The following is a 23,286-nucleotide window of genomic DNA, read 5'->3' on the forward strand; positions in this document are numbered from 1 at the left end:
GAAAAACCATAACCACCTTGTCTGATGACAGGTAAGCTTTAAATTTGGGCAGAAATAAAATAAAGTTGTCACCAGAGACAAAAAATACCCCACTGTCACTGGAGAGTACTTATCACAAAATAATGAAGCCTGGAGAGTCTGGAAAAAGCCATGAGCCTGATGTTGTCAGCCCTGGATCCCTCAGCTGGCAGTATAAAGAGGTGTGGACGTACGCAGGAGCCCTGGAAGTTTTAAAGAAGATAGGAAATGGATTCCAAAGGTTCCACATCTGCTAACCCATCTCGGCTGCTTTGGCTCTAATGCTGCAAGAAGCCCAGAGCGAGCTGCTGAAAACATTTGACTCTAGGTACCGGCTCCTGAGCCAGATCTCCTAACAGGAAACTTTCCATTGCATGGAGGTAAGGCATGCAGGGGATGGTGCATGCGTCCTTTCTCCTATAATTTCTAGAACAGAAGGAAGGGTTGGAAGGAAGCCTAACACTTGTCTATTTCACTGTCTCCCAAACCAGTTCACAGATACAATCCTGGCACAGTCTCCCAGAAGCCCAGCTCCCCACCACCAGCCCAGACTTTGGAAACTAGAAGACTGTGGGTTTAGGTCTGAGGTGTTCTGTATTTTTCATCCCCTCGGGAGAGTCTTACACAGTTAGTGCAGCACTGATCCAGTAGTGCAGGACAGGAGTGTGGTACGTCTCTCTAGTTGGCAACCGGCCCCTGCTGGTGGGATAGCTACCTTTGCTTTACCAAGCCAGGGAAGATCTCAGCTCCTGGAGGGAAATTGTTTAAATGATGCCCTTCACCTCCACCACCTACTTTCCCTTTGGGGAACACAGGCTGAGGATTTCAAGAGTTCTCGGAGAGCCCAACTTCCAGATGGGGAAACTGAAGCCAAAGAGGATATGTATTTCCCTATATGGAAGTCTGACTGACTTCCCATGTGCAGTCAGTCACACGCTGCATGACAACATTTCAGTTGACTGCAGACCATGTATGTAACAATGGTCCCCCAAAATTCTATACTATCATCTAGTGACCTCCTAGCTGTCTCAGTTTGTGCAAGGACACTCTATGATGTCACAGCAACAAATCACTTAATGACCCATTTCTAGACCTTATCCCCAACATTAAAAAATGTGTCCTTAGGTCAGCACTAGCTCTGAGTTGGGTTTAGGGTTCTAAGACCCACCTTTCAAAGCTCCTACAAGCTGCTGCTGCATCTTTCTTTCAAGATAAAGTAATTTGAATCTAATAAGGGAGGAAAGGATGGGCCAAAAAGTGGTGAAAAACACAAAGTGACTCTGTTCCTGTCATGCCCAAGGCCACACTAGCACGTTAGTGTTAAATCGATGAACTCCACCTGGGTAGAATGCGCTAGTCCCTGGGCAGCCTTTGTGAGACAGAACAAAGGTCCTGCTCTGAAGGGGCCATCTGAAGGAAGGCATGGTTCTCTTGGGCAGATGATGCAGTCTTCAGGGAGGTCATCGGCTTGGAGAGATGCTCAAGGCCAATTTCAGCACCCGCCTAGGGTCGCTAACCATTCCTGGTTTGCCTGAGACTTTCTGTGCTCAAACCAGGAAAGTCCCAGACAAATTAGGATGTCCCTCCCAGGTGCCCTCCTACCCACTTTCCTGCAGGACGCAGCCTGGGCGGGCAGATGGAGTAATAGCAGGATTGTATTCAGACTCCATAGCAATTTGAGCTTTCTTTGCCAGGCTAACCTACAGAAAACTGCTCCCGGTCTTGCCAGGTGACAGACACTGAGTTCCAAACACAGAGCTTTTTACCTTCGCCCTTGCCGTAGGAGGAGCTGGCGGTCCAGGACTTGGCCTCCACATATCCCAGCTCTCGGCAGACGACGTGCGCTGCGTGGATGGAGAAGTCGTCGTCGCACACCGTGCCCCACTGGCCGTTGTAGTAGACCTCCACGCGGCCCTCGCTGTGCTTCCGTTTCTGCCCTGCCAGGCGCACCTGGATCTTGGCCACATCAGAAGGCACCTGGGGCTGGTGGTACTCTGGAGCTGGCTGCTGGAAATACTCGGGGTACTGGAGCTGGTAGGGCCAACTCTCGTACTGCGCCAGGCTCAGGGAGGGCAGGAAGGCAAGCAAGGCCAAAGAGCTGCAGAGGCAGGGGCAGACAGGCCTCGCCATCCTCGTCTGCGATGGGAGGATCCCTCAGAAGGAGCCCTGAGGAGTCAGGGGCAGGCAGGGGAAGCAGCAGGGGCCTCCTGGAAGGGAGGAAAGTCACGTCAGGGTAGGGTGTTTAGGACAGGATTCAGGGTTACAGACATCCCAGAACCTCCGAGTTCACACTTCCGGGCTTTGTATGGAAAGCTTTCTGATTCCATGTTCCACCCATGTCCACTCCACCTAGCATCTGGACCATACGGGTCAATGGGTGCCACCTCTTTTGCCCACCTGCCTTCCCATATCTCCGGAATGCTTTTCTCAATAGGGTTCCTGGCCAGGAACACCGCACACTGGAACTCAATTTAAGAAGAGTTTTTAAATTCTATCTATGGAGATGTGGGCAGAGTTCAGGGGAACTAAGGAAAGACGGTGGGGAACCTTGGGCTGGCAACGGAGGTGAGCTTTACCACCCACGGGGCTTGAAGGGTCCCTGGGAGAGGAGTTGGTTCCAGGACGGGAGCAGGGATGTTGCTAAAGGGTTTCAGAGCCACCACAGCCACCTCCGTTAGGAGGGTTTGGGAGGGATGGTGGCCCTCACTCCCATGTTCTCTGCTCTCTTTCTGGTGCCTCCTATTGGGCAAACCCAACTCAACCCACCCTGAAGGCAAGAGAGGATGAGGAACCCACCGGAGGAGCCCAGTGGACCAGCCACCTGGGGGTCCAGGGGCTGGTGGAGAGGGAGGACAGTGGGTCCGATGGGGGATGGGGCGAGTGCAGGCTCCCACTCTGCACCCTCCCTGGCTCCCACTGCTTCCATCCTCTCGCTCCCCAGGGCCAGCTCACCTCTGGCGTCCTCCACGCATCCCTACTGAACCAGCCTGCAGGGCCATCTCCTGCCGAGGTTGGGCGGGGATCCTGACATTCTTCTGCTACCTGCCCAGGTACTTTCAGGTGCCCAACTTGGTTACATGCCTCTTAGGGCAGGGCTTGTGCATTACTGTTCTCTGCTCCCTTCATGGTAAATTTCATAGGCTCCATGGACACGTTTACTGGATGGGAAGATAGTTTGGCTCCAGAGACTGAGCTGCTAGTGGGGTGCAGGATTTGAGTACCACCCTGAAGTTGCCCGCGCTGGAGAGTCTGGCAGGTTTCTGCGTGAGCTTGCCCAGTTCTCTAGGGTAAGGCATTCCCGCTGGGCACCACGGACCAGAAGGACATGGCCTCTTTGAGGAGCTAAAGGGAAGCTTGGCATCTCCTTCACCTTCTCTCTCTTCTCCCACACCCATCCAAACCTTCCTGTGGCACCCACCCACACTTCTGATCATACCATGCCTTACATCCTGGACCATGAGGAGGGCAACCACCCCTAGGGGAGTCAGTCAAAGCCCCCTCAAACAGGCCTCAGGATTTGTCTTTAGCCAAACTGGGAATTGTGCAAGGGAGCCATCCGAGGTCTATGTCTCACCCTCAGAGCAGCCATAGTGCCCTGGTGACAATCTCCTCCTTTTCATAGTGACTATTCCTGAAGAACTCAGGAGATTAGGACCAGCCTGCTCCTGGTCCGGAGGGGAGGAAATACACTCTCTGTGGCAAACAAGAAAAGGGCCAAATGGCCTGTCACTAGCCAGGGAGGTAAGTTAGCAGAATGGGAAGTTAGCAAGTTAGCAAGCTCTGGAGCCAGAGGGTCTCAGTTTGAATCCTCATTCTGACACTTAGTAGCTGTGTGGTCTCCGAGGCTATATTTCTCCTTGCTTCAGTTTCCTCATCTACAGAATGGGGATTACCCATATCTAGCCCACAGAAATGTTCTGAGGATTAACTGAAGGTCACCTCATAAGCACTACAGGAGCATTTGTGGTCACCATATCCAGTGGAGCCTGATTCTAATTACAGAGGTCAAGGAACCTCCCATGCCTTGGACCTTACATCACAGAGATCTGGGGCTTTACAAGGACTGCAGGTGCATCTCAAGGAGGAGGAAGCAGATTGGGATGTGGGATCCCAAAGGGCAAAAGCAGGACGAGAAGGTGGAGCCACAGGGGCATCATACACTCACTGTGACCACTGTGCGCAGGGGCAGGGTGATCATGCTCCTCAGCTCATGGTGTGTTACCCTTGGGGGAGGACCAAATAACCTTCCCAAAGGCACAGCCACCCAGAGCTGCCGAGCATCTGCCAGGAAGAGAGGCAGCTTCCACGGGTCTAGGGATGCCCACAGAGCCCAGAGCCCTGCAGTGGGTGCCAGAACACTGGAAGCCCTCATTCGTCACTGGATCCCCAGCAACTCACATCCCGTGACTCACAACAAGGTCAGAAGTGGTGGGGGTTTCCGAGACCGACCCCTTCAGATCACACCCTGACAAACGAGGCCGTGGTTCCAAAGCAGAATGGTGGCTTGGCCAGGCTCCCCTCCTGGCCACAGAGGCTTGGGGACCTTGCGGAGGAAAGGAGGCAAGTATTCAATTTCTTATTGCACATGGGAGAAAATGAAGACGGAGAAGGTCAGCTGCACAGTTAGTGCAGACAAAGCTGGAACTGGTCACCTGCAACCTATTAAGGTGTCAGCCATCCCCCATCACATACAAAAAATGTCAAGTTCGGCCTGGGAATCAACGCAGTGCAAACCGGCTCTTCCAGCTTCAGTTCCAACTGTACCTCTCTCCCTGTCCTCACTCCTGCCCTTCACATGCCACACATCCCATCATCCCATCATGTCCACTAAAGCACAGCACCTCGGCCCCTTCCTGTCGGAGATGATGCCACAACATTCCTGCTCCTCAGGAGACCTTCCCAGGTCCTCCTCTGAGAATGAATGTCTTCTCTGGTCCCTTGAAAGTCGCATTTTGTTCATGCTTTATACTGTTGTTGTGTCTGGCTCTGCCACCAGAGCCTCAGCCCCCCGGGACAGAAAGCACCACGTCTGTTTCTGGTTAGGGAAGACCAGCTCGCGTTAGATAAATTTTCTTGCCAAGAACAACTAGAAAAAGTAGAGAAATACTAAAAACACCCTGTCAGGCACCCCACAACAACTTTTCACTAAATCACAGGCTGTGTACGTGATGGTGGCCCCGTAAGATGACAACAGAGTGAAAAATACCTACCACTCAGTGTCCTGGTAGCACTCACTAGCATGAAGCATCACCCATGTGCTCATGATGCCGGTGGAAATAAGCCACCTGGCTGCCATGTAAAAGCCCAACACATTCCATTATATACAGTAATTGATAATGATAATGAATGACTATGGTACTGGTTTAAGTACTTACTGTATATAGGTTTTGCGGGGGGTACTAGGGATTGATCTCAGGGGCACTCGACCACTGAGCCACATCTCCATCCCTATTTTGTATTTTATCCAGAGTCAGGGTCTCACTGAGTTGCTTAGCGCCTTGGTTTTGCTGAGGCTGCCTTTGAATTTGAAATCCTCTTATCTCAGCCTCCTGAGCCGCTGGGATTACATCATGTGCCACCACACCCGGCCCTATATATGCCATTTTGTCATTATTTATGAGTGTACACCTTTTACTTATAAAATAAAACTTTAATGTAAAACAGAACACGGTGTCACATCACCAAGAACCTCGTGCATCTTGTGTTCATGAATCTCTTTACTGCATCAAGTGATCGTGTCGTGGGACTGACGTGTGCCAGCTGGGCGGCTGTGAGTACTCTGTGATGTCCACACAGTGACAGAAGCACCTAATGATGCATTTATCAGAATGTGTCCCATCATTAAGTGGAACCTGGCCATACTGGAAGACACTGGAAGGCTACCAAGGCAGCAAACGGGGCCAGCAAGGGCCCCAGGAGCCAATACCCCACGGGGACAGGAAACACAGTCACAGAGGCTCACGTTTGTCTCTGCTGCTCCCTCACAGAACTTGCCAGGGGCCAAGAGGCTGAAAAGCTAAGCACAGCTCTTGGCAGCCTCCAAGGACTGACAGGACATAAAAAATGGGGCTCAGAGCTTGCCAAGGAGCAGGGCCACTTGCTAGACAGCCCTGGGCTTCTGGGTGGGGTCCCCAAATGGCTGAATGCTACAAGTTAGGACACAGACTGGTTAGAAAGGTCTAAAATCCACATTCTCAGAATCCCCAAGAAGAGACAAGAAAGAGGGCTGGGGATGTAGCTCAGGTGGTAGAGCACTTGCCTTGCATGCACAAGGCCCTGGGTTCAATCCCCAGCACCACACACACACACACACACACAAATTAGCTAAGGTCATCAGAATGAAGTTAACAAAACAATCAGATTTTATGTTTCTTACAGGAGACAGGTTAAATGTAAAAGAATAGGAAATGATACATCATGCATACATTAGTTAAGGGAAAGTGAGAATGAAGTGAGATAAAGTTGACTGCTAGAGACGAAAAGGAACAATTAATGATAACGAAAGAGTCAATCCACCAGGAAGATGCAACTCTGCTGAAATTGCATACAACACCTCAGAATGTATGAAACACTGACAGAATTAAAAGGAAATAATAGAACTGTAATCCCAGGGGTTGACTTTACACACCTCTCTTGGTAGCTGACAGAAGAAATAGACAAGATATCTTGGCACTTGTTTTAGTCAGCTTTTTTGTCACTGTGACTAAAAGACCCAACCAGAGCCATAATAGAGGAGGAAAAGTTTGTTTGAGGGCTCACAGTTTCAGAGGTTTGAATCCATAGACAACAGACTCCATTCCTCCAGCCTCTAGGTGAGGCAGGACATCATGGCAGAAGAGTGGCAGAGGGAAGCAGCTCACATGGTGATCAGAAAGCAGAGACTCCACTCTCCAGATACAAATATATACCCCATATGTTCACGCCCCCAATGAAGCACTTCCTCTAGCCACACCCCACTTGCCTCCAGTCCCCACTCAGCTAATCCCATCAGGGATCAATTCTACCAACCATATCTCCTCCAACCCTTCTTGCATTGTCTCACATGTGAGCTTTTGGGGACACCTCCCATCCAAACCATAGCAGCACTGAAGATGTGGGAATGGCATTATTAACAAACTTGACCTAATTCTCAAGTTTCTATAACCTGTGCTCGTCAACCACTAGAACAGATTTGCTTCAGGGACACATGGAAGATTTTCCATGATGAACCCCAAGTTGGGTCATAAAACATGTCTCAACACAATCAATGAAAGATATTGTCTGACCACAGTAGAATGAAGCCATAAATCAATAAGAATAACGAGTGCAGTGTTCATTTTTTGTTTTGCCTAACATAATGCCACCGATTGGGTAAGTTATAAAGAAAAGAGGTTTATTTTGGCTCGTAGTTCTGGAGGCTCAAGGAGAAGGGGCTGCAACTGGTAATGGCCTCCTGCTGGTAGGTCCCAGGGTGCAGGGCGTCACAGGGCAAGAGTCAGGAATCACACATGTCTCTTCTATTCTCTCTCCCTCTTCTTATCAAGCCACCAGGATTCAACCATGGGAGCTCCATGCTAATGATTTCATTTGATCCTAATCACCTTCCCAAGGCCCCACCTTCAAACACCATGGTCAGGTTACATTTTCTCCTTTAATACCTCACAAAGGGAATTAAATTTCAACACATGAGTCCTCGGAGGACACACTCAACTCATATTCAAACCATCACAACTAGAAAACCCCCAAATTTTGGAAGTAATGGTTAAGGAAATGAACCTATTGCTGTTACTCTCCATCCAGCTCACCATGCCAAACTGATCGATTCATCAGCAAACACAGAGTTCCTCCTCATTAGTCCCCGTTGTAGGTCTGGTGGAAGTGTTCTTTGCCTGGGCACCCACACGATGCTGCCAATCTAGCTCAGAACGTGAACATCAATAATTGTTCATCGACTGAGGTGTCTGAGCCTAGGTGACTCTGAATTCAGAAAGGTCTTCCCTTTTCTACACAGCCCCTTTATCCTTCGTCGTATGGATATTAAAGACAGAAAGGTCAAGAAGAATGATTTACAAACTGCTAACACAAAGCGCCCCCTATGTTCACCGTAGGTCAGTTCCCACAATCCAGGGTTCCAGTTACCCAGGGTCCACTGCATTCTGTAAATATTAAATGGAAAATTCTAGAAATGAACAACTCATATTCTAAATTGTGCAGCTGTTCTGAGCAGTGTGATGAAATCTCTCTCTGTGCTGGGCCACCCACTCTGTCTCCCCAGCTGGGAATCATGCCTCTGTCCAGTGTGACCTGTATCTTCCTTGTATATGCTGCCTACCCAGTAGTTACTCAGTGGCTTGTCTTATGACTGACACTGTACACAGGGCTTATGTTCAAGTAAACCATTATTTTACTTAGTACTGGCTCCAAAGTGCAAGAGTACTAATGCTGGTCATTCAGAGAAGCTGTAATGTGCCTTCTATAAAGTTTTTGACATAAAAGAAAAGAAATATCATGAGCCAAGGTTGCTAAAATCTATAATAAGAATGACTCTTGTATCCATGAAATTATGTATAAGGAAAAAGAAATTCATGCCAGAAGAAGGGTGAGTATAGTACAATAAGATGATTGGAGAGAGAGTGCACACATTTGCATAAATTTATTACAGTATATTATAATTGTTCCATTTTATTATTTGTTACTGTAATTTCTTACTTTGCCTAATTTATAAATTAAACTTTATCATACGTATTTATCTATAGTGGGAAAAAGCATTGTATATACTATCTGTGGCTTCAGGCACTCACTGGGGGTCTTGGAATGTATCCCCTGCAGATAAGGAGGGACTATTGTACTCCTTGGTTCTACTTCACCTGATGAGGTAGGAAACATAGTATCCTCAGGAGAAAACTGAGGCACAGACAAGGTCAGTAAGTTGCCTAAGGTTGCACTGATGGTAAGTGCAAGCCAGGAAATGAACACAGGTGTCAGGCTGGCCCAGGCTGTGCCCCTCCCCCCATGCTCTGCTGCCCCAGCCAGCACTTGCCTCCCTCCCATCCGTGAGGGCTTCAGAGACTTCCAGATCCTCTAATTCTGTTCCAGAAAGAAATGGAGAAAATGTGATCTTGCAATTTTTAAAAAGAACTCTTAATCTCTGGAATTGCATTATCTATAAATGGTTCCACCCATTTTCCTGGATTTTGTACTCTGGGAACATTCAGTGCTCAACGCTTAAGTCTTTCCTAGAAAAGTGCTCCTGAATTGCTTGTTTCCTTTTCCGGGCCTTCTGCACCCTCCTCCAGGGGATTGTAACATAACAGATCCAGCTGCTTCTCTCTCCTTTTAAAAAAAACTTTAATGGATTTCTTCTCCTCTTTATTGTGAAAACTATGCAAGTTGATAATAAAAATCTGGAAAAATGCAAACTGATAAAAGAAAGAAAATTACTCACAATACCACAGTTGGGGGTAACCACTATCAAATTTCTAGTGTCTACTCTTCTGGTCTTTTTTCTATACTTATTTCCTTTTACAAATTGGAATTTTTTACATACTACTTTATCAAATGCTTTACACATTGCACAGTAAGTGCAAGCGTTATGCCCCTCCCTCCCTCCCTTCCTTCCTTCCTTCCTTCCTTTTCCTGTGGTGCTGGGGCTGCAGGCTGGGGCCTTGCACATGCTAGGCAAGCTGTCTACCACCGAGCTACACCCCCAGCCCTCATTGACTGTTCTTTCACGAGGTTATTACCCTGTATTTGGTCAAATGATACATGTTAAACTGTTTCACTGTTATGCACCTTGTTGAAATGAATATCCTTCTTGCTGAAATTCTATCTTGGGATAAATTCCTAAGAATAAGATGATGGGTCAAAGCATATAATAAAAAGCCAACACTTTTGCAAAGTGTTTTAGCCTGCTTTCCAGAAAGGCAGCAGGTCTATACCTCAGCCAGCAGAGAGTGGGTTCCCCCCAAACCTCAAAACTCTGGCCATGACTATGTTTTCAAACTTTCTTCCATTTGATAAGCAAAAAGGGCTTGTTATTTTGTTTTAAATAGCATTGCTTCTGTTACCAGGGTCTTGGAACATGTCCCCCTACCTGTGTTTCTTTTTTGGGAGATCATGGCTTCACACCTGTGGCTACTGTATTGTTAAATTCACTTTCCACTCTGGTGTCCACCCAACTTAACAGGAGGGGAAAACTGCCAGGCATTCGGTAATAAGGGACCCTGAATGGCAGGACCCTGCTGAGCCTTGTGGCCACTGTAGCACTGCCTTCTACTGAAGACAGCAATACCTTATATCTCTTGCCTTTTCTGATGCTTAAACATTAATACAGTAATCTGCCCTTCTGGACATCTGAGGACATGTGGATTGGTGAAAGTCACCTTTCTCTTCTTCAGACCTGTTCTGTCAGTCCTTGGTCAGAGACCATTTCAGGAAGAACTAGAAAGCCTGGCTCGAGTCAGGTCTCCGTGCCCAGTTGGGAGAGTCGCTGAACCACAGGAAGATGGATCTCTTTTCAGCATCTCCATTCCCAGGCCTCCAAGAGTGTCTCTTCCCTCTGATAGTCCAAGAAGAGGCTGTGCCAGTGAAGTTGCATCATCACGCATCACGGAAATTCCAGAATCCTGGACCCCGAACGCGAGCAGAGAGTGTCTGCCAACTGGGTCAGCCCAACCCAGCAGATGAACCTGGAGAATCTCTGCAGCTCAGTTCACACATATCAAGCCAGGCTGGGGTTTCACAGGCATGCCGGGGTTTGTCCCTCGAGAGGAAGGCCCACCTTGGAGAATTTCTGTTGAAACCTCTTTCAAGTGAGCTCTAGGAACTCTGCAGCAGATGGTCTTAATTATTCACACAGTTAAGCCCAGGAGTGGGTCACCAGCAGAGGGCTGGGGGCAGGATGCATAAGGACTAAGGCATTTGACTGAAGGGATAAACGTCAGTGACTGCCAGAAGGAGGTTGGCCAGGACTGTGGCTTATCAGAAAGTGGTAAATTATGTCCCCAATATTTTCTCACTGGGCTTGTGACTCAACAATTGAGGATATTGTTCAATTCAATTCAATCTATTTGAGGATATGTTATTCACACAGTGGATAATAATGGAAGCTCTGCTGACAAGAGTCACTGGGGTCGGGCATAGTGGCATGCACCTGTAATCCCAGCATCTCAGGAGGCTGAGGCAGGAGGATCGCAAGTTCAAAACCAGCCTCAGCAAAAGCGAGGCACTAAGGAACTCAGTGAGACCCTGTCTCTAAATAAAATACAAAATAGGGCTGGGGATGTGGCTCAGTGGTTAAATGCCCATGAGTTCAATCCCTAGTACCAAAAAAAAAGAGGCACTGAGCCCCAAGGGGTGTCTGAGAGACAAGATGGGGAAAGAATCCCATCACACAGCTGGGACTCAGGGTCAGAGGGACTTCTAACAAACAGCAGCTGGAATCACTCCCCCTTCCCCAAGGCCTTGCGCACCCCCTGCCCTGTTCATGGTGATCTTTGAGACGGCTACATGCTCTTCCGCTGGGGACAGTACATAGAAAGGACTAGAGTGTCAGAGTCGCACAGAACTGGGTTCCCATCACATTTCTACCACTCCTTATCTCTGTGACCTTGGGAACACTTCAGGTTTCTAAGTCTCAGTATTTCCTCTGTAAAATAAAAACTATACATACTTGAAAACAACTTTCAAAAGGGAAAAACAAGGAACACCTATTTAAAAATTAAAGATTACATTCTTCAAGTTCCTGACCCATAGAAGGCAGTCAGAAAAAAATCAGCGAATATATCTTGGGCCCCCCTGCAAGACTCCAGTCCAGCTTTCAAGTGCCAACTACGGTTTTGGTTGAGACTTAGCTGAATAATTTAATTTTGATCTCCAGTTTTCCTAAGTGTTATCTGGGGAATTAGGAGCTCTTCAGAATAAGCCTAGGTAGTGTTTTTTAGACCCAGTTTTTGCAATACTGTGCTTAGAAACTAGAAAGGCCCATTGTTTGGGTACTGGGCATTGAACCCAGGGGGGCTTTATCACTAGGCTACATTCCCAGTCTCAGCCTCCCAGGTTGCTGGGATTAAAGGTGGGCACCTCCATGCCTGGCTTAAGAAAGCACATTTGCAGAATAAAAAATATTGGAAAAAGGTTTAATTACCTAAACAAGAAAAGCTGAACTCATATATGCTGTATAAACCAGGTATGTGCTAAATTATGCTGAGTCAATGGGAAATGGCACTTCAAAGGGTCTACAGGTAAGACTCTAAGCATGGCCAATCAATGCTAACTGGTCCTGATAGCAGATGGGAGTGAGGCTGGTGTCAGAGGGAGGGAAAAAGGTTCTCAATCTTGATCTTACTCCAGTTTTGAGTCCATCTGAATAGTGCTATTTCAGTCATCTGATAAACATCATTGGTTGGAGGACATCAGTCATCCCAAGAACTTTCCAGTACATCTCAGAATCCCCGATTTCTGTCTCCAGCAGTGGCCTCGTGCTGACAATACAGGGATACCTGAGAACACTTTATAAAGTCTTATTTAATTTTGACCCAACAGGACTCCAAGAGGAAAAGCTGAAGCTAGAATTTCCAGGGCCCTTTCCGTAGGCGACTCTCAAGGGCTGAGTTGGCCTGGGAAGGGATGTGAAAGGCCTGCTCCCAAAAACTCAGCAGTGAGATTTCCTTGAATCTGCTCAAACAGTTCTCCTCTTCTAAAAGCAATCTCTTCTGAATCATTTCATCATCTTCCAGAAAAGGGCACCCTGTGGCATCTATCTCACCTTTCTACAAAACCAAGTGAATGACTGACTCCCCAGTATGTCCTTAAACAAAAGCACAACCCCAAACTGTGGCCTCTAACTAGGGATGCTTGATTTTGTGGCATCCACTCAAATAATGGCCAATGTGACAAACCGGTTCCTAGTAAATGACAACGATTATTAATTGTCAATAGCCACAGTAATTCCTAGTCATGACAAGTAAGGCAAAAGACACCAAACACATCTGGACACTGTGGTTTGGGGTTTTCAAATCGCCCTTACCCAACTGATCCTCATCTGATCCTCCTAACAGTCCCCTTCCCCTACACGAACACCCACACACAGGACTCTCTCCTACAGCAGGCATCTGTAGGGCCCCCTTGTGTGCCTGGCCTCATGGGGCCCCAGTGGTCAGGGGAATGAGTCATTCCTCCTGCTACTTGCTTCATACCTTGCGGCCAGGAGCTCCCAGTCATGGTCCTGCCTGCCCCAGATGTGAAGCATGGTACAAACAACCAGGCCACTTTTTAGCTGGGAGCAGTGGCCACACTGCTTTGGGCACTTGCTTAAAACAGTGGGGCTGGGAACTCAGCTGAATTCTGTCACCCAGACAGAATGCCCTGCTTCATCTCTCTACCAGACGCAGACACTTGGGGTCAGGGCAAGGAGGGGGCTGTCTCCTCCACTGGACCCTCTGTGCCTGGGACTCCTGCTGAGTTCAACAGGAGTGATGAATGGTCCTTGCTCAAGGTCTGGAGCACAGCACGGAGCCATGATCCCCACTGTGGCCTGGGAGCTGCTTCTAGCCACATGGAACATACTCCTGCACAGAAGGAGGCAGTCCTGGGTGAATGGGCTGTATTTGGAGGATGCGGGAAGTGGGTGGGGGATGAGGTGGCCCTTCTGAACCACCTCAGACAAGAATGGAGACTTTGACACCAGGCTCTGCCAGGGCTGGTCCATCTGGCTTCTGGCCAAGGATTCCTCCTCAGTTCGGTCTATTTCTGGCCACAGAGCGGGAATGGTCAGAGCACAGTGAGGTGGGAAGAAGGCAGGCATACAAAGTTGAATATTTTTCAGTCTTCCAAAAAAGAGGCCTTTGTTGGCATAATTTGTTGTAACCAATTGGGGTTCCTCACAGTCCATGTCTGGCTGTGGGTGGAATCTCATTTTGACCAGTCTGTTTCCCTGGGAGACTTAAGGTCCAAAACACTTTAGAATATGCCTTCTGGAGATACTGGCTTGGATCTCTTCTAGAAGAGACACATCTCTTCAGCATGAAGCTCATCGAGAAAGGACAGGGGAAAACCAGTCAGTACTTAAGAGCGACACAGAAACTGATCAAGACAAGGATGCCCATAGGGTTCAAATTGTCCAACCCCCAATCCCTAGGAAAAATACAAACATAGCTCAACTACAGGATAACACATAACAACTGGAAGAACACGGCACAAGCATCCAAGATTGGACTCAGATTCCAATTTGGCTTCTGTAAACAGAGAAGAATCTTAGTGCCTTGATGGATTTCATAAGAAATCTAAGTGCCTGGTACAAAGACTGGCTCATAGTCACTGCTCAGCAGGTGATAACTAGCAGAATTTAAAATTGGGAACAATCCAGACAAAAACCAGGAGGGGCAACATTCTACCCATCAACCACTCCTAACTCACCACTCGGGCAGCAGGCTTTAACACCCCTGCTCCCCTCCCCCCACCGACACACACACATTGAGACATATTTCCCAGAGCTAACAGCAGTAGCCAAATTGGTCTGGGTTTCTTGCCATTTGGAGGGAGACGTTAAAAGTCCACAAAAGGCAGGCAGGGGAGAACAGAAGCGAGGTCCAGAAGGGCATACAAACTTGAGAGGCACTCCAACCACTGTGAAGGAGCCCATGTCCCCAGGGATGGGGCTCACTGCACACCTATCCCTGGAGAAGAGCTGAGAGTTGGTCCAGGCACAGTCACCGGGGTAGGGAGGGGCTCAGATGGCTGGGGTAAGATAAGTGTGATGGGTGGGAGATTGTGGGAGTCCTGGGAGACAGGGAGTGCATGACCAATTTTTCCGAGATGATTCATAAAAAAATTGACAGAGAGACACTTCAACAGCTCAGTCCTTAAGTGACACACGACCCAGCTTAGCAGGTTGCCTCGGGCAGGAGCCTGCCTTTGAATCAGGACTTTGGACACCTTTTCTGGACATTTTCCATCTCCAGAAACTGCCAGGCCACGCTGTCATCTGAACATCATAACCTGGGCCTAGAATCAGTTCTTCAGAACGGTGCTTCTCAGATGACAGCACTTCTCAGAAGACAGCCAAACCCAGAGAGTGCAGTGACAGGGCTGGCAGGTACAGACCACAACTGCACCTTGAGCTTGTCTGGAGATGTTTGGCTCCGTGAGAGAGAGGGAGGTGTGCAGCGGACAGCTTGCTAACGGCCCCAGACTTGGGCTTCTGCTCCCCGCTGAAGCGTTGGCTGCCATCCAGAAGTCCAGTGAGCAAAAGCAGCAGGCACCAACTGCCACATCAGTGAAGCTGGCTGGGCTTGGCTGCACAATGCCGGCTGGTAACGTTGGTCACCAGTGATCACTCATCAAGACAGCGGCATTGGCAGGGCGGTGGCACGCACCCAGAGACCTGAGGTTCTTATGCTGACTGAGGAGGACGGACTTTCTCAGTGACCTTTGAAGCTGATCAGCATTGGTACTGATCGTAAACCTGCACTAGACATCCTTCCAAGAATGATTCCGATATTCTTGCTGTGTCTCCAGACATGGCATGGCTCCCACTTTCAGCTGTCAGACACCGCCCCTCTCTGTACCATGACAAGGACTAGTCATGCATCTGCTTCTGCCTGCTTTCACTCTTTGTTATGGTTTGGATGTGAGGTGTCCTCTAAAAGTTCCTGTTAACGCAGGAATATTCAGAGGTGAAACGATTACATTATGAACAGCTGTGACCCAACCAGTCCATCTTAGTTTGAATAGACTGACTGGGTGGTGACTGTGGGCAGGTGGGGCATGGCTGGAAGAGGTGGGTCACAGGGGGCTGCCCTGGAGGGTACCTCTTCCTCGCAGTCTCTTCCTCCCTTCCCCGACCCTCTCTCTCTCCCTCTTTCTCCCTCTACTTCCTTGCTGCCAGGAGGGGAGAAGCTTCCCTCTGTCACATTTTCTCTCTATAATGTCTTGCCTCACCTTGGGCCCAGAGCAATGCAGTTGGTTGTTTATGCACTGAGACTCCTAAGACCATGAGCCCCAATAAACTTTTCCTTCTCTGGGTTATTCTTTTTGGGTATTTGGATCATAGCAACACAACAGCTGACCAAAACAGAAATTAGTACTAAGAGTGGGGCTGTTGCTATGACTAACTTGGCCATGTGGTTCAGAAGTGGTTTGCAGGAGGAAATTTTAAAAGTTTATAGATGCAGGCTGGAAAAGTTTTAGAATGTTGTAAGCAGAGCTTAATAGTTGATTCTGGTGGGCACTCAGAGGACCAGAATTTTGACAGGAATGTGGACTGTACTCCTGAGGGTTTCAGAGAGAAATGAGGACTCTATTGGGAATTGGACTAGAGGTTATTCATGTTATAGTCTGGCAAGGAACGTGTTCCTGTGTCCTGGGACTTTTTTGTGTGAGGTTGAATACAAAAGTGATGGAATAATTAAACTGGCAGAGGAAATTTCAAGGCAGCACAGCATTCAGTCAGTGGCATGGATATTGCTGGAAGATTTTAGCCAGGCTTACTGTGAGAATCAGGAGCAGAAAGCAGTGCTAAAGAGTTTGTTTGCTTGTTTTTGTTTTAAACTTGAACCTTGCAAAGCTGGGGCAGAGAAAGCTGTATTTGTTGAAGACAGTGCAGCCCCTAAAGAGATGCTAAGTACTTTGCACAGAGACAATAGGAAAGATGGCTTGAGGGCACTTCAGGAATTTGCAAGACCGTACCCACTACAGGCTCCAGGGCACAGAAAATTCCTTTGAGAAAAGATATGAGGGTACTCTGCTCACCCAGGGGGCTAGGGAGTTGTTTCACGGTGCTAAGCTGCACAAGCACTCAGAGGCTGCTGCATCTGTGATTCCTGGGGGCTGGATATTGTGTGAGCTGACAGCAGACATCATCCAAGTTCTGCAGGAATAAGATGCTAAACTTAAGGGGTCATGAAGACTTCGTTTCCCTTGAGATTTCAAAGGAAGGCCTAGGAGGCCATGCAAAGTGTAGCAGGATTGGAGTCCCTGAAGGCTGACCCTGAGAGGGCTATGTGTACAACTGAAGATGAAGCAAAGCTGGAATGGAGACCCCAGGAATAAAGAGATGTCGGCAATGTGGATTATCTTCTGAGAAAAACTATTTGCTAAGGAGAGAGCCAGGCTAAAAGAGAGACCAAGTGTGTTGCACCCTGCAAGGCCAATTGGTCGGGGCTGCCCAAATCCTTTGAAAATGACATCTTGCAATCTTGTGTCCTAGATGCTGTACAAGTAGTTAGCAGATCTATCTGCCCAGATGAGATTCAATCTTCTTTTGACCCTACCCTTTCTTGCTGTGCCCCTACTCCTTCCTTTTGAATTGGGAATGTTTACTCTATGCCACTGTATACAGGATATATGTAACTTGCTTTTGATTTTTAAAGGGACTCGCAGCAAAGAGTTTGCCTTAAGGCTTACAGGAGACTTTGAACTTGGACTTTGGGGCAATGCTGAAACTGTTAAGACTATGGGGCTCTCAGAGATGGACTTCATGCATTTTGCATTGAGAGATGAACATGAGCTTTTGGGAATAAGAGGCAGAATGTTAGATATTTGAATATGAGGTGTCCCCCAAAAGCTCCTGTTAATGCAGGGATATTCAGAGGTGAAATAATCAGATTATAGGAACTGTAGTATAATCAGCCACCCTAGTTAGAACAGACTGACTGGGTGGTACCGGTTGGCAAGTGGGGCATGACTGGAGGTGGATCACTGGGGATGTGCCCTGGAAAGGTTCATCTTCCCTGAGGTCCTTTCCCCACTTTTCCTCTCCTTGCCCCTGGTTTCCTTGCTGCCATGAGGGGTGCAGCTTCCCTCTGTCACACCCTTCCCCCATGTTATTCTGATTCACCTTGGACCCAGGCAATGAAGCTGGCTTTCTATGGACTGAGACCTCTGATACCATGAATCCCAAATCTCCTCTTCTAAGTTGTTCTTGTTGGGTATTTTGGTCACAGTGACACAAAAGCCAAATAAAATACAGCTGTTCCTTATTCTAAAACACCATATAGCCACCTCACAACCCCTACTCATCTGTTTAAGAATGCACTCACATATGTATATTTTAAAAATCTCAAGAATTTTTTTTTCTTTTTAGTACTAGGCATTGAACTCAGGGGCACTCAATCACTGAGCCACATCCCCAGCCCTATTTTGTATTTTATTTAGAGACAGGGTCTCACTGAGTTACTTAGTGCCTCACTTTTGCTGAGGTGGGCTTTGAACTCAAGATTCTCCTACCTCAGCCTCCTGAGCGGCTGGAATTACAGGCGTGTGCCACCATGCCCAGTGCAAGAAATTTACTAAAAATCTACTACAACTGATAAATGATTTCAGCTAGGTTACAGGATGCAAGAACAATATATAATAATAAACAATCAAAAGTGAAATTAAGAAAGCAATCCCCACTTACAATAGTATCAAACAAATGTAGGAAAAATTTTAACAAAATAAGTGCAAAATTCATACTTTGAAAACTACAAAGCACTGTTAAAAGGAACAGATGGTCTAAATAAAGGGAAAAACACCCCATGTTCATGGACTTTGAGACTTCAATATAATCCTGACTGGAATCTCAATGATCTTTTGACAAGCTGATTGATTCTACAATTCATATGGAATTACAAGGGATGCAGGATAGTCGAACAGTTCTGAAAAGAGAAACAAAGTGAAAGAACTCACCTATCTGGTTTCAAAACATACTAAAAATCAGGGGGGAATGGTACTAATATAAGAAAATATAGCTCAATGTCACAGGATTGAGATTCTGGAATAACATCGAGGATCAATTGATTTGATAAAGGTAAGCTACTCCCCTCATGGCAGCAAAGAAATGGGGGGGTGGGGGGAGGAGGGGAGAAGAGACCTCAGGAAAGATAAACCTTTCCGGAGCACATCCCTAGTGATCCACCTCCAGTCATGCCCCACCTGTCCACGGTTACCACCCAGTCAGTCTGTTCTAACTAGAGTGGCTCATTACATTACAGTTCTCATAATCTGATCATTTCACCTCTGAATATTCCTGCATTAACAGGAACTTTTGGGGGGACACCTCATTCATTCAAAGAAAAAAATGTAGGAAGAACAGCTTTTTCAAAAAGCAACGTGGGAACAACTGGTCAGCCACATGCCGAGAATAAAGGAGGATGCAGACTCCGTACCACTCACAAAAATCAATACAAAAAGGATCAAAGACCAAAGGCAAAAACTAAAACTGTAAAACTCTGAGAAGAAACCATAGGGTAAATCTTTGGGACCTCCTTAGACAATGTAAGACGCCAAAACCACAGCAACAAAGGGGAAAAAAAAACATCAAAATTGGATTTCATCAGAACTAAAAACTTTTATGCTAAAAACAAGATACTGTGCAGCGGCTCGAGTTTTAGCTCAGTGGCAGAGCACTTGTCTCGCATGCGTGAGGCACTGGGTTCGATCCTCAGCACCGCATATACGTAAATAAATTATGTAAAGATATTGTGTCCATCTACAACTAAAAAAGAAAAGAAAAGAAAGGAAAACACCGTTCAGGTGCTTCTCAAGCCAGAGCGCTGTGATGGGGTGGCAAAGCAAGGCGGTGGCCAAGTATCCGCTGCACTTATTCCACTGTCCTGTCATCGGCTACATTCATCTCCTTCTAAGACAGTGAGCCCCCGAGGTGGTGAGTACCTGTATGTTTATCTTTCTGGTTTTATTTTCAAATAGATGTTAAGTAAATGTGATTTGAATTGTAAAGAAAAGACACCATCAAGAAAGGGAAGATGCAAGCCACAGACTGGGAGAAAATATTTGTAAATCATATGTCTGATAAGGGTCTGGAGTCCAGAATATGTGAAAACTCCTATGATTCAAGAATAAAAAGACAAGCAACCCAATTAAAAATTAGGCAAAGGCCTGGGAGTGTAATTTAATGGTAGAGCATTTGCCTAGCAGGTAGGAGGCCCTGCGTTCCATCACCAGTGCAGACAGGAGGAGGAGGAGGAGGAGGAGGAGGAGGAGGAGGAGGAGGAGAGAAAGAAAGAAAGAAAGAAAGAAAGGAAGGAAGGAAGGAGGAAGGAAGGAAGGAAGGAAGGAAGGAAGGAAGGAGGCAAAGAATTGAAAGAAAGTATACAAACAGGTAACAAGCACACCAACATTTGCTCAACATCATTAGTCATTAGACAAATGTAAACCAAAACCACAACAAGATCCCATTTTATACCATTAGAATGACTATAATCTTTTTCTTTTTTTAAAGTAGAAAGTATCAAGTGTTGGTGAAGATGTGGAGACATTATAACACTCACGATTGCTGGTGGGGATTTATAATTATGCAATCAATAATGAAAAATAGTTTGGTGGCCCCTCAAAACATTAAGCATAGAACGACCACCTGAACCAGCACTTCCACCCTAAAGAAACAAGTTCTTGTATAAGTTCAGACAAAACTTGTACAAGAACATCCATAGCAGTATTGTTCATAAGAGCCAAAAGGTGTACACAGTCTAAATGTCTAAATTTATATAACCAAAATGTGGTATAACACACTGGAATATTATTTGGCCATAAAAAATAAAGACTAATACATGATAACAACATGGATGAAGCTTGAAGACATTAGGTGAAGTGAAATAAGCCAAACAAAAGACCCAAATATTATATGATTCCATTTGTAGGAAATAACCAGAATCAGCCATACAGAGACGGAAGGTAGCCTGGCGGTTGTTCAGGTGGGTGGGTGAAAGGATAAGGTTGATGTCTAAGGGCAGACTTCTCTTTGTGTTGATGGAAATGCTATAAAACTGGCGGTAGTAATATTTGCACAGATCCATGAATATACTAAAATCCAGATGTATACTCTTTAAATGGGCAAATTGTGTGGTATATGAATCACATCTCAATATGGCTGTCAAAGAATCTACTTAATGACAATTTAGTCATATCTATTTATTAAGGATCTGCTACGCGGTAAACACAGTGTCGGGCGCTGGGAATTCAAAAATGAATGTGATGTGGTCTGAGGAATTCACCATATACTTTGAGAGTTAATAAGAACTAAATCCAAGGCCCAGAGAGAATTGGTAAGGCAGTGGTCTACTTGGGGAAGAGCAGCTGGGAAGGAAGGTTCTAGGCAGCTGACCCCTTGCGCAGGTTTGGACGAAGAGTGAGAGTTTGATTGTCAGGTGTTGGGGAGGGGCGCTGGCCATCATCCAGTGGCAGGTGCAGCGGGTCTGACATAACACCGGGGTTCTGGGAATTCAGAACCGCCAGATGAATCAGGGAAGACCCGGGAAGTGGCCACGATGATGGAGGGAGGGGTGAGCTAGACTGGCAGGCAAAAGGCCATGCTGAGAAAGACGAGGTTCCCCTCAAGGGGTGGGGGGGGGGGGGCAGGGAAGGGTCGCAGGAGGGTGATGCAGGAGGGTGATGCGGGCTGACCTGTAATCTAGAGCTGGGGTCAGCGAACCTCCGCTGGGAGCCAAACCCACAAATAAAGGTGGCTGGGACACCGCCGTCCACAGCCCTCTTCGTGGTGTCTGCGGCCACTTCCACACTAAAATAGAGCCTGTGAGACCACGTGGCTCATGGAGTGTAAAACATTTGCTATCTTGTTCCTTTCAGAAACAGCTCACTGAGCCCTGCCCTAGAAGGATCAGCAGGCTATCCCAGAAGACAGGTTTGCGTGGGTGAAGACCAGGGGAAGGGAAGCCAGGTAGAGGACTCTCAAAACGCTCCAGAAACACAGCAGCGGGGTGACACCATGACGTCGTGACACTGGGGCCACCGGATAACCGAAAGAGGTGGTAGAGATGGGCATGGCTCGCAGAGCTGCAGGAAAGGAAGAAAAAAAAAAAAAAAACCACCCGAGGAGTAAGGGTTTAAGAAAGTCACAAGTGCTGCTGAAAAGGATTAGGGACCCCACTGGGTTTCACCGATGTCTGAAATTTGTTTCTTCTTAGTCACTGAAGTGGTTGGTGCTTGTGCCTCAAGTTTAGCAGGATGCTGTGAGCAGTGGATTCCAGGCAGTTTCAAAGCGTTTAGAGAATCACTGTTGACTTGGCGACGGGCACCCAAGAGCACAGCAAGGCAGCTCCAGAGAGCCCGCTGGGAGTCTCTCTTCCCTGGGCTGCCTCCTTGTAAGGCTGCTGTTGGCACTGGGCACTTTGTTGCCACGCATCAGAATATTACTCTTGGCTGTAGATTCCTTTTTAAATGCACATGTCAAATATCACACCTTGTTTTTTTTTTTTTTTTTGGTGGGAGTGGTCTCCTAAGGTGACTGACAGGGTGTCTGGCACAGTAGGGAATCAGGAGTCACCAATACATTGTTTTAGTTAAAAAGAAAAAAAAAAAGTAGAAAGAAGACCAGGTGAGAAGGGAAAGAGGAAGGAAGGAAAGTGAGGCAGGAAGGCAGACATGCCCAGAGAATCCCCTCCTGGGGCTTATGAGCCATGCCCAGCAGAAGCGACATATGAGCAGGAGCTCGCCATGCGGATTGGAACCCCCCCTCCTTGCTATGGGATCCTTGAAGAATGAGACCTAGCGTGAGGGCTGAAGTCAGCTATAACAACAAGTCTCACATATGGTAAACTTCCTTCCCTGGATATTTTAAGGAAAGAACTTGCATCAATCTCACAACTATTCTAGTGGTCTTCTAGACTGCAAACTGTAGTTTTCCAAACACCTCTTCCAAACCCCTCGTGGTAGAGAAAATGAACATCCAATCCCCAAACCTTAAGGTGTAGTTGAAGCTTCTGGATGTGGGTGGGAAACATCTTGGAACCCTCCTGCTTTACCCTTAAATTCATGCATTCCTGGTAATGATGTGTTCTTGACCTAGGTGGTAGTTACAATGGCATGAACACCAATGTTCATAGAAGCATATTCCTCACAAAATCAGGGAGATGACCTCCATCAATGGATGAATGGATAAATTAAATGTGGTGCATATGGACAATGGAATACTATTTCAACTTTAAAAGGAAGGAAATCCCATACTACAACATGGAAGGAACTTGAAGACATTGAACTAAGTAAAATAAGTCAACACAAAAGGACAAACAGGGTGTCAATCTCACAGAGACAGGAAGTAGAATGGTGGGTACCAAGGGTGGGATGGGGAGATGGAAAGTTAGTAGTGTTTAACATTATAGAGTGTCTGTTTTGGAAAATGGTAAAGTTCTGGAGATGGACAGTGGTGATAGCAGCACATCTCTATGAATGTGCTTAATGCTACCAAATGATACAATTAAAAATAGTTAAAATGGTGAGTTTTATATTATGTATAGTTACCATGATAAAAACAAATGCAATGAAAAAGTTCGTCCA

The 23,286-nt window shown here is 46.9% G+C and overlaps 1 protein-coding gene across 2 annotated transcripts in view; it reads right to left on the bottom strand.

The window, feature by feature from the left end:
* Nucleotides 1-23,286, bottom strand: part of Loxl2 (lysyl oxidase like 2) — an 84,978-nt gene that overhangs the window by 56,566 nt on the left and 5,126 nt on the right. For both annotated transcript variants that reach the window (XM_046447688.2, XM_046447689.2), the window contains exon 2: nt 1,785-2,225. In XM_046447688.2, coding sequence (XP_046303644.1) covers nt 1,785-2,148 — 364 coding nt within the window. In that variant the 5' untranslated portion in view covers nt 2,149-2,225. The remainder of the gene's footprint in view (nt 1-1,784; nt 2,226-23,286) is intronic.

The sequence above is a fragment of the Marmota monax genome, unplaced genomic scaffold (genome assembly GCF_021218885.2).
Source record: "Marmota monax isolate L192 unplaced genomic scaffold, Marmota_monax_Labrador192_F-V1.1 WCK01_AAM20220418_F8-fsc00040, whole genome shotgun sequence".
In the NCBI taxonomy this organism is placed as follows: Eukaryota; Metazoa; Chordata; class Mammalia; order Rodentia; family Sciuridae; genus Marmota; species Marmota monax.